Raw genomic sequence first — 12,606 nt, 5'->3', positions numbered from 1 at the left:
CTGTGACTTAGAAGGTGTGATGAAACAAACATGCTGAGTGAGATCAAAGAATTGGCATTGAAATGGAAATAAAGAAATAAATTTCATGCTAAGTTTGATACAACTGCCCCTGTAAGCATTGCTTTCTGTAAACTTTCCTTAATAAAAAGTAAACCAAACTGAAATTGCTTATGGTTCTAAATTTGTGATCATTAAGCTTGAAACACCTCTTAATATCTGCATGATTACAACAGACTATCTTAGCAAAGATTCTATTGATATGTTTGGCTACGCCACGCTCACTTAGAAATCTCGGTAGCTTTTATTTCTTCTGACTCTTTAGTTATCTACGTGTGCAAATAGAGGCCTTTAGAAGTTGATGTCTAGTGGAAATGAAATTATTTTAAGTGGCGATCGGTCCATCATCCCTTAATCTGTCATTCTTGATTTATTCCAGTGGCTGAGAAGACCAAAGAGCAAGTGACAAATGTTGGAGAGGCAGTGGTGACAGGGGTGACGGCAGTAGCACAGAAGACAGTGGAAGGAGCAGGGAGCATTGCAGCTGCCACTGGCTTTGGCAAAAAGGATCAGTTGGGCAAGGTATGGCTGTGTACATTTTTTTGTTTTATATGTAAGCTTGTGGATCGCGGTGAGTTTTCAGGCAAGGCGCTAGGCAGGAATAAGATGCTTACTTGTGGGAGGGCTGACTGACCTTCCCTCATAAAAATGTACTATCTTTATATGTGTGTTCTTTTTGGAGGTATTCACTCAGATAAATGCCATGAAAATTGTACAATAATCATGATTGTTTTATTTTCTGGAAAAAAGTTAATGAAATGGACAGTTTAACAAATGCCCCAAAGAACAGTGACATTCAGAAAGAATGGGTGCTTTTATGTTAGCTATGAATCTTGGAATTTCCCTTTGTTGGAATATAGCAAATGCTTTGTGCCCGATCTCTAAATGTTCAAAAATGAAGATCTTTTACTTGATTTCTTTATAGTGACATCATCTCTTATTAAAGGGCAGATTTGCTTATTACATAACAGTTCATTGCCAAATATATGTCTGTGGAAACTGAGAGACTTAAACTACGTTACCAACCAGAGATACTTGTTTTGGGGTGGTTTTTAAATTCTCAGAAGAATTCTGACTTTGCCTTTCTTGACAAATATGAGACTCTAGGAAGATTATTCAAGAGTTATTATGACTTTCATTTTAAACAAGTAAGCAATAGAAAATGAAGTGTCAAGTGGAAGATGAAATTTTACAAATTTCCTGACCACAGCAGCAGAATGATTCTTTTTTTAACTGAAGTGTAGTTGATTTACAATGCTGTGGCAATCTCTGCTGTACGGCAAAGTGACTCAGTTATATCCATAAATACATTCTTTTTTAATCCTCTTTTCCATTATGGTTTATCCCAAGAGATTGGATATAGTTCCCTGTGCTATACAGTAGGACCTTGTTGTTTATCCATTCTTAATGCGATAGTTTTCACTTACCAACCCCAGACTCCTAGTGCATCCCTCTCCCTCCCCACCTCTCCCTCGGCAACCACAAGTCTGTTCTCTATGTCTATGAGTCTGTTTCTGTTGTGTAGATGGGTTCATTCGTGCCATATTTTAGATTCCACATATAAGTGATATCATATGGTATTTGTCTTTCTCTTTCTGACTTACTTCACTTAGTATGATAATCTCTAGTTACATCCATGTTGCTGCAAATGGCATTATTTCGTTCTTTTTTATGACAGAGTAGTATTCCATTGTATATAGGTACCACATCTTCTTTATCCATTCATCTGTTGATGGACATTTAGGTTGTTTGCATGTTTTGGCTATGGTGAAGGGTGCTGTTATGAACATAGGGGTGCATGTAATATTTTTGAATTATAATTTTGTCTGGATATGTGGATCATATGGTCATTCTATTTTTAGTTTTCTGAGGAACCTCCACACTGTTTTCCATAGTGGCTCCACCAACTTACATTCCCACCAACAGTGTAGGAGGGTTCCCTTTTCTCCACACCCTCTCCAACATTTGTTATTTGTAGACTTTTTAATGATGGCCATTCTGGCTGGTGTGAGGTGATACCTCATTATAGTTTTGATTTGCATTTCTCTAATAATTAGTGATGTAGAGCATCTTTTCATGTGCCTACTGGCCATAGATCTTCTTTGGAGAAATGACTATTAAGGTCTTCTGCCCATTTTTTGATTGGGTTGTTTGTTTTTTGTTGTTGTTCTTGAGTTGTATGAGCTGTTTTTATATTTTGGAGATTAAACTGTTGTCAGTAGTATGATTAGCAGCAGAATGATTTTTGCTTTTTCCCTGCCAAAGTGCCTCCTTGCTATTCCTTGAACACATCAAGCATACCCTTGCCTTGACTCTTCCCACTGTCTGGAAAGCTCTTCCCCAAGAGTATACATTTGCCTCACTCCCTCATCTCCTCAGGTCTTCACTAATCAACACCTTCTCAGTGAGGCCTACTCTGACCTATTTAAAATTGGAACCATTCTCCTCATCTCTGGTATTCCTAATTTCCCTACTCTTTCTTTTGTTTTTTTTGGCCAAAGCATTTATCACCTTTAAAAATAATAGCTAACTTATTTTTATGCATATCGTTTATTGTATTTCTCCTGTTCTGAAATGTAAGCACCACGAAAGTAGAAGGGATTAGTTTGTTCACTGATATTTCACAAGTGTCTAGAAGAGTGCCCTGACACATAGGAGGCAATTAAGGAATATTTATTACATTAAGAAGGAAAAGAAGGAAGGAAATCAGTGATAAGCAGAGTGACTTTTATTTCTGTGTCTTCAGTAAATATCTGTGTACTATAGCAACCATGGCTCTTCAACCATCCAAAAATTATCATCAAAATGTTTTGGAATAGATATCCTGAAAACTATAACAAAGTATCTTTATTTGCTGACAGACTACACTGGATTGTTTCCACTCCATGTAATCCTATGTAGCAGGCCTACCTTGATGGATCATTAAAATGTCAATAAAAAGGAAGGACTGAAAGCCTGTGACATATTGAGATTTTATCACATGTAGTTACATTGTCTGGGACAATTGATGCTACTTCTGGAAAATCTAGACTGGGCTTCCAGTGAAGTTCTTCAGCTAATACTTGAATGTATGGTCGATGATAGTAGTATTCCTTTGTACAGACTATGCTTTTCAAACTATCTTATTACTCATGCTAATAATTATACTAATTCCTATTTCCATCTGAAATTATAATTCTATGTATAGGTTTATTCCATTTCCAAAGTTCAGAGGGACCCTCAGATTTTAGCACAAAGGCAGTTAATGTGTTTTGTGTCCCAGATCCTTGCCAACATAATAGAAACTATGGACCCTCTTCCCGGAAAAATGTACACTCACATACACACACCAAAGGGTTTAGTGGGATCATGGAAGCCCATCAACAGACAGAGCCCATGATTTAGATCAGTTTCCTGATTGTACAAATGAGGAAATTTACAGAGGGGAAGTAAGCAGTCCAAGGTCACATAGCCAATTGTAATAGACTGGATACCAGCAGTGCTTTTCCATCTACTAATGTCATTTCTCCAACCCCTTCGTCAAAATTTACCTTCCTTTTGGTTTTTTATAAGTGAAATTTGGACAACCAGGTTTAACTGGGAAAATTCTTTACTTCAGAATATTAAGAAACCAGGGAAGCATGTGCCGTCTGCATCTCACCCTCATTTAAGGCGTACAATGTGAATTGCAAATAAGGCATGAAAATGTTTCATTTCTTACAAAATTGGGCTTGCTTTTTACCTTTCTAAAAATATTGCTCTTTATTTTAATGTTTTCTAAAGCAGAAATCTAAATGATGTGACAAAATTAACCATTTGGAGATATTTCTCTTATGGGTACTTATAGGGTCTTACAAATTTCTAATATGAAAATGAAGCCATAAACCTAGAAATTACAGCATAGTTGTAGCAAAAAAAAAATTGAACTGGGAGTTTAAATGGCTGATTTTCATCCCTGCTCTGTCACAAACAGGCTAAATGACCTTTTGAAGATCTCGTAAGACTCTTTCTTGTATAATGAGGGATATACTAGAAAATTGTTAAATCCCAATTTAGCAATAAAGTTCTGAGTTTCTGTAATAATTCAAGGAAGATGCTACTAAACTTTCATTTTGGCCACATCTACGGGATGCCAAAAATTCCCGAATTTAAACAAAATTGTTGAATTTGTTCGTTATGAAATTTGAAATAATTTAATCCTTCAAACTCTTATCAAAGTGATGCTGGTGAATGGAAATAAGCACTTTATTGTTGCTTTAACCACTTGTTAGTGACCCCCATTTTGACACTCATTATTCATTGAAGAAATAATGCTTGCTCACTGTGTGCCAGAAACTTTGCTAGATATTGAGGTTAAAATGATAAGAAAACCATACAGTTTTTCTCTTCATTGTGCTTATAGTCTAGTGACAGAAATCAGTAGTAATCATCTAATCACCACACAGTAAATGTGTAGTTATAAACTGTGATAAATGCAATGGAGTACATAATGCCAAGAATATCTAACTAGAGACTTGACCCAGCTACTGCAGGGTAAGGGTGAGGGTGAGGGCAATACAAAGGCTTCCCTGGGGAAGTGATGTTTGAACTGAGATCCAAAAAATGACTAGCAATTTTCAGAAGTGAGAGTTAGAGGAAAAGCATTCCAGGCAAAAGCATCAGCAAGAGGAAATCTAATGTGGTAGGAGGGGAGCATGGCAAATCAAAGAGGACAGCTGGGACCAGAGAAAATAAGGATGTAGCCGGGCCACATCACAGTTGGCCATGATAAAAACATTGGTCTTTGTTCTAAAAATAAAGGAACCTATTAAAGCATTTTAAACACTTAATCTGGATGTCAGGTTATAAATTTGCCTGTGGAAATGATGTCTCTGCCTGTAGGGTGGGAAACAGATTAAAAAGAGGAAAGAGAGGAAACCAGGGACCAGTTAGTGGGCTATGATAGAAAGAGGAGATGACTGTGAATACCGAGGTGTTGGTGAGGGAAAAAGAAAGAAATGGATTAATTCAAAGACTACACAGGAAGTAATATCAGCGAGATTCAGTGATGCATGTCACACGGCTTGGTGGAAGAGGAATGTGATGAGCAGGGCTACTAGGTGTTAGCTTGTGGAAGTGGATTAGTGGCTGTGCCATTCTCTTGGTCGTTGGTTTCTCCCTTTGAATATCAGGAACACTGCAAAAGGACTGGCTGCACCGGTGTTCAGCCCGCATGTCATTTGAGGGTATTTGGTCCATCATTCCCAGATTGATGAGGGGACAAATCTTCCTTCCTTTCTCCCTCCCTTCCTTCCTTTCTCCCTCCCTTCCTTCCTTCCTTCCTTCCTTTCTACCTCCCTTCCTTCCTTCCTTTCTTTTTCTTTCTTTCTCTCTTTCTCTCTTTCTTTCTTTCTTCCTTCCTTCCTTCCTTCCTTCCTTCCTTCCTTCCTTCCTTCCTTTCTTTCCTTTCCTTTCCTTTCCTTTCCTTTCCTTTCCTTTCCTTTCTTTCTCTTTCTCTTTCCCTCCCTTCCTCCCTCCCTCCCTTCCTCCCTTCCTTCCTTCCTTCCTTCCTCCCTCCCTCCCTCCCTTTCCTTTCTGCTTTATTTCTTTCCTGCCTTTTGTGTTTTCTTGTGTTTTTTTTAAACCAAGAGCTCTAGTACTCATTTTTATTTTTCTCTTTCTATTTGCTAAATTCATCTCTTCGGGAATGCTTGTTCTGGTGTACTCATCTCTTTTTGATGAGAGGTATGACCACAGATACCTAATTGTTTTTGTGAATTTGATCATATAAATGAAGCCACCCTTAGTAATAATTTCTAATTATAAGATACTAGATTAAAGGACAAATAGGATGTCCTGAATTTTAAGAATTTTTTGTAACCAAGTATTATTAGCTTCTTTATTTAATACACCAGAATAATACATCTACTGATCTCTATTTTTACCTATGTACACACAAGAGGTTACCAGCCATACAATTCATTTCCTGAAGCTCATTCACCTGATTAGCACAATAGAAACAAGCTACAAATGCATTGGCAGAGATATTCAAGTTTTAAGTTCAAACAGTGATGTTATATAAATAAAATTTATGTTTCCCACTTCTATTGAGAACAAATGATCTTCCTGTACCAAGAATATTATAAAAGAAAGGCACTTGAGTAAGAACTATTGTGTAGTGCGTCTGTGTTTACAATATACAGCGGTTCACTATGGCATTTGCTCCAACCCCTCAGTGGTGCTCTGCATGTGTTTGCTGCTCAAATAAATCCTTACTGAATACATGAGCATCTCTTTAATGCTATCTGGAATGCCCTAGAACAGTTGGATCCTCGGTGTCCCTGAGGTTTATATTTTTGTAATTTTCTGCACATGTAGAGAGTGAAAGCTCTGAATAAGCTATAAAGCCACTGCCTGACAAATAGTACAGCAGTCAACTTCATTATCACATCCTATTTAGGCACTGCCCTATCTACATGGAGATGAATAGGTTTTATGGAAGAAATAAGCTTGAAATATTTATGGCCTCAGATACTTGAAATATTCAAGTTTCATCTGTTTATTTTTTTCTTCAGAATCATAATAAAGTTCCTAAACAGTGCCATTTTGGAAAAATTAGATCATATTGTAAACAATTTTTAATATCCCCACACAGTTACCCAGAAAATATTGATGTCAAATGTATAGAAGCATGCATAATCTGTAATCCTGCCTTAATTTGTAAGAGGATAGCTCACCAAATGTGTGCTAGGTGACTAAAACAAAGCAGAAATGAAAAATTTCAGATTTGACATTGTGATCTATAACATTTAAGTGTCCTTATTTCCTTTGACTTACCAGAGGTATTGTGTTTAGCTTGATGCAAATTTATTTTTAAACACTTGAGTGTTACGGACCTTCTAATTAAATGATTAATCAGATGATGAATGTTGGCATCAGCTAGCTCATTTGATGCTGATTTCACAAATAAGCCAAAGGTCACAGGTAACCTTTCAGATTTCTTTGAAGAAGCATACACATATCACAGATGTGATCTTAATATTGTTTATAAGAAGGTAATAAGAGATGTCAACGTTAGTGAAGTATTTTAATTTACAGTAAACTTTTTCCTTTAATATTTATTAATGATTGATACAATGTATTTTCTCAAATAATTAGAAGTTTGAGTCTTGCCTTGTGCTTGACCTTAGAACATAACCAACATGACTGTTAGTTGTATTTAAACCTAAACTAAAACTTCTGAGGCACAATGCTCTGCCTGATTTGTGTTTGTGGTGGAAGCAGTGTATACGGCTAATATCATTGTAATCTTAGATGAAAGCATAATGTGGTAAATAAAGAAAAAAACGAATTGACCTAGTTGATTTGTTTCAAAATGAATATGATCAGTAATAGTTTGCAATGTGGTATGTAAAAGTCAATATTCTATACTAGTATGAAAGTCTACTAGTGTTACGTAAACTGTTCCCACTAAGAAACTCGTCTATTATGATGGGATTTCTGTGTATCTAATAATATTCCACTGGGTTCAGGATGGATGAATCATGATTCTTAATGACCCTTAATCTTGTCAGGTTGTAAGTAGGAAAGCACCCTATAATTCTATATAAGATTGTAAGGGACATAGGCTTACGGTTAAATTTTCATTAAAATTCAATAGCATTCAGTCATTTAATGGGTACTTTGTATGTGCTGATGCCCAGCTGGGCACTATGGGGAATACAAAGGCGAATAACACGTGGACGGCTCCTGCCTTCAGGAAATGTGCAATCCAGACAGGCGACCGATGTATTTACCCCTGGGAAGAACGAGCATCTCTGGTCTTTGAGAACATGTATTTGTAACAAGTGTATATCCATTATAGGGAAAAAAATGCTTTCTGTTAGAAATGAGAGAGACTTATCCTCTCAGTAAATATTATCTTTAAATTTTGTTTTTGTCAGTAGACTGTGAAATTACTGCACACAGTGATAAGAGCTACAATATTTTAGCTGTTCAGACACAGCTAAAATATAAAACACTTCCACCTGAATCCTAGGACCAGTGTAAGCATTGTGTAATACAACAATAAACAATAAATTTAAAAATTGTCATAAAACAATAATGTGTAAGCATTACAACCCTGCAATACATACATGAGTACAGATCCAATTTCAGTCTTCAGAAAACCAATTGTGATGATAGTTTTGTTTGTTAGAGAAATATATTATAAGAAGGATATGATAGAACTGCTCCAAGGCACACCAACAGATAGCTTTAAATCATATTTGTGCGATTGGTTTATTCCTTCATAAATGCTTAACATGGATTGCAATTTTGCTGAATGCAGTGTGAGAGCAATACCCATACTTTTATGAGCTCATTGTCATTGCGCTTGTGGCTAACGTGTATTGCTACCGTCCCTTCACATGCAAAGATGACATGATATTTTTGATAGTGTTTCATTAATCAGATACTATTATGAGTCAGATGATTTCAAATTTAGGTGTTTTTTTAAAAGCTCTATTACCATCTGAGCCGTATTTCCACCTTGTAATTCAATGAAAAACAACATTAATAATTTTAAGTGGCAGGAATAAAAGAAATAAGTTGTTTTTATTTATTATGATATACAGTAATCTTATTCCACACTTCAATGATGATCAACTTGTGTGTTCCTAAAAAGTAAGAATAATTTGATATTTTTGTCCCTTGAAAGAAAGGCTTTTAGTTTTCTAATTTTCAGGGAGATGTTTGATGTTGGTGTTTGCTTTATCAAGAGACAATAGAAAAAGAGGTCCTAGGTTCTCAAAATATTCAAAATATACACAAATCTAGAACAAAATATGTTTACTTGAATTTTAGAGGAACAGAAATAAGATAAATGAGATGCCGATTGTGCATGCGAATACGTAATTATGGGAGCTAGAGTTGGGCGATTCATCTTATCAATCTAATTGTTCTTCTATGAGGGGAATGTGAGTAGTTTGTCAACTCAAATATGAGGTAAGTCTTTTATAAAAAAACTTTATTAAAACTTTACCAAACATTTGTATATCTTACAATTTAAATATTCCTCTTTACCAGGTAATTCTGGTGTCACTAAACAGATGTATTAAGAAAAGTATTATTTAATTCTTATTAAAGCTATTGTGTACATTAATACAAAGAACACTGAGACAGAAATTATGTTTGTTGAGTAAATAAACAATTGAATGAACAAAAAAAAATAGAAAGAATATATATTTTATCTTCCTGATTAGAGGTGGAAGCTATCTTATTTTTCTTGTGTGTTCTTCACAACTACGTAGTATGATGAATGTATTTGGAACTCAAATCATAAGAATGAATTCAGTTGCAGCTTTGGGGATTGTGAAGAATAATGTGAATTTATAATTTAAGAAAATCACATAGAATTTAACTGTCTATGCTTACAAGGGGATGATGTAAGTCTGAGAAGCCATATTAGCAAATCATCTCCAATTAACACGTATACACATTTTGTCCTATTTGATTGTTGGGGATCCTCAAAAAAGCAGAAAATTGCCCTTTCATTATACACTGTACTATTTCTTGCCACACGGGTTTTCTGGTACATACAGCTTTGCCTTAAGGCCCCAGTTTTTACTCAGTGGATTGTGTATTATATACTGTCTGTAGCAGAAATGGAGGAGGCACATGCTTCCTACTTATGTCCCTGAATTTGGGGCTTAGTATAATTATCACGCAAAGCATATAATGTCTTTAAAAATACTTCACCTTTAATTTCTAACATTGCAACATATGTAAAATAGGCACCTTTAAAAATAATAATCTCCACTAAATACTAATAACTGCTTATAGTAGCAATCCTTCTTCCATGGTATTCTTCCTGCAAAGGGAAGCGAACATTTGTGTTTGATGCAGATCACAAGTGTTCTGACTAAAGCTGCTCTCTATCTGTTGTTTCATCCACCATGATAGCCAGCTGGCCTCTATCTTTGTACTGGGTTCCTGGTTTACCCACACCATTGGATTTGGTCAGCTATAGGAGAAGCACAGCTTAGTGCAGAGGGCATGTGCTTTAAATCAGGGAACATGGAGTTGGTCTTGTCTCTTTGGATGATGCCATTTTACCCCTCTGAGCATGGATTTTCTCCTCTGTGAAATTAGATTAAATGAGTTCAAAATGTTTTGAGTCTGTGTTTAATGGCTTGAATTTTAGGCCAGTTTGTTCAATTCCGCATTGCCAGACTTCTGGCAACTCATTTAACCTTTCTAAACCAAACCTACTCATCTGTAACTGGCCAGTCACTGCACAGAGTCGGAGTGTGAACGAAATGAGGTATGGCAGACAAAAGATAAACAACCAACTGCAATGCATTGTAGTTATAACATTTTGCTAAGAGGAGCCTACGTTTTCTCTAAGTTGTGTTAGATATATGATTATAGGAGGTCTCTTCTATATTTGTTTATATTTTGATGATATTTAACGAGTAAATTGTAAACACAAAAAAGGGAAAAACCATTCACTGAACAGTCTACTAAATAAAATAAAGTCATACTACTATTATTTTGTGTTCGATTTCCCCAGTACGGTTCCACTGATTATTACATACATGTTAGAATTAGAAAGAAACAATTTTGGGAAACACTGGAGTAAACAAAGTTAAAAATCTCTTTTAAACTAAAGAAAATCTAGAGCCCTAATATGTTGTGTTAGGGATATAGTTGCTGTCTTTCCTATTGCTTTTTTGATGCAAAACCCATGGAGAGTAGTTCTGGGTATTTTGTGGCATTTGAGATGCCCCAGGCTAACTGAAACTGTCCCCACTCACTCGTTTCCTCCTCTTCTTAATAAGCCTTGTTTTTTGGTTCTGGATTAGAGGTACTTAGAGAGATTACCAGGACTCAGCACCCCATGTCCAAATCCTCTTCTTTTATACCCATTTTCTATAAGATCCCTTGGGACAAGGCCAAGGAAAGGACTCTGTTCATATGAAGCTTTGGTACCAAATCCTGAAAAAGCTCCCAGGTGGGGGCAGGTCTAAGTAGCTTGCAACTGTGAAAATTGGCGGAGGCATCTTCTTGGCCCTTTTCCCTTTTACTGAAAGGCGAGGAAGTCCATCAAAGGGAAGAGGCCAGAGAGGTTCTCCTCAAGCTAATTTTCTAGAATGGGAGCATTTCCAGAGGAGGAACAACCCCATGCTCATCTGACTTTGGCACCTTCATGATAAGCACTAAGGCCTAGTTTAATCTTTAAGGACTTGTATTTAATCTTATTTTAGTTATTTTTGGTATAAAACAGACTCCTTGTATAAATATTCAATCAAATTCAAGATTTATTTGTTGCCAGAGCTTAACATGAGCTCCAAGTTCCCTCTCCCCAAGTTCACTTGAAATGGGATGGTAGGTCTGCAAAGGGTGAAAGGACAAGGGATGGGGGCAGGAATATCCTTGCTCTTGATGGGTTCTGGTTTTCAGTCCACACAGCCACTGATGTCCTGGGTGAATGTCCTTCCAACAATATGGTTGGAGAAAAACTGATACAAATCATTCTTAAGGACGTGTTGGAAATCTCTATTAAAAGCATTGAAATTATGCATATTCTTTAAATCAACAATTTCAAAGAATTTAAATGATCATAAACTTAAATAGAAGGATGCTCACCTCATCATTGATTATAATATTAAATTTTTCAAAAATGCTAGAAGGTTGACAGTAGGGACTTAGTGAAATGCATTATGGTTGATCCGTACTGTGGTTACTCTGAGCAGTCATCAAAATGTTGGTGTAAAAGAATAATTGATGGAGAGGAAGGAAGCTCTTGCTGCATTAAGCGAAAACAACGTATAATAAAACAATATGAACAGTTTGTATAGTATAACCTATTTTTATCAAAAACAACCGTGTGTGTTATACGTGTGTACAAAGATCTGAGGTGAATGCACCCGGCTCTCAGTTTTTCTCAGTGAAGCACTCTTTGCATTTCCAGCTGGATAATTCTTTGCTTTGGGGAACTCTCTCATTCACTGTGGGATGTTTCCCAGCCCTGGGCCTTACTTGTTAAATACCAGTAGTGATCCCCAGGCATCGTACCAACCACAAAAAGCCCTCCTTGAGGAAACACTGCAACTGAGTGACTATTTCTGGGTCATGGATTGTAGTCATTTTATTGTTTCCCTTTGCTTACTTACACTTTCTTCAATTTCCTTTAATAAGTATGTATTGAATTCATAACAAAAGCATAAGAAACGGTATTTGTAATATTCCACACTATTCAACATTTATGTGACTAAGCATTCTCCTGCTTTAACCATAATGAGAACTTAAAGAGACTAATTTCTTTCCTAGTGCCCTACTTCCTGCTTACCTTTGTTCTACTGATTTAAAAAAATCATCTTAGCTTCATAGATACTGAAAATACAGTTGTAGTATGTCCTGTTCATCCTTCACCTGTCTATTTATTCATCCATTCATCTGATTCATATTTATTAAAATTATGCTATGTGTAAACTCCTGTGCCAGGCATCATCAGAAATATAGAGATGTATAAGACCAATTTCTTGTGCTCTAGGCATTGACATCTAGCTGTTAATCATGATGAGTATATGTAGGAGTCTATTAGTGTAT

The 12,606-nt window shown here is 36.1% G+C and overlaps 1 protein-coding gene across 3 annotated transcripts in view; it reads left to right on the top strand.

The window, feature by feature from the left end:
• The window catches only part of SNCA (synuclein alpha), a 129,694-nt gene that overhangs the window by 21,225 nt on the left and 95,863 nt on the right, over positions 1-12,606 (top strand). For all 3 annotated transcript variants that reach the window (XM_082391823.1, XM_082391822.1, XM_082391821.1), the window contains exon 4: positions 437-579. In XM_082391823.1, the coding sequence (XP_082247949.1) occupies positions 437-579 (143 nt within the window). The remainder of the gene's footprint in view (positions 1-436; positions 580-12,606) is intronic.

This window comes from Balaenoptera borealis, assembly GCF_965194805.1.
Source record: "Balaenoptera borealis genome assembly, chromosome: 4".
NCBI lineage: Eukaryota > Metazoa > Chordata > Mammalia > Artiodactyla > Balaenopteridae > Balaenoptera > Balaenoptera borealis.
Note: the sequence above shows the minus strand (reverse complement) of the source record. Positions and strands in the feature narration are given on the sequence as shown.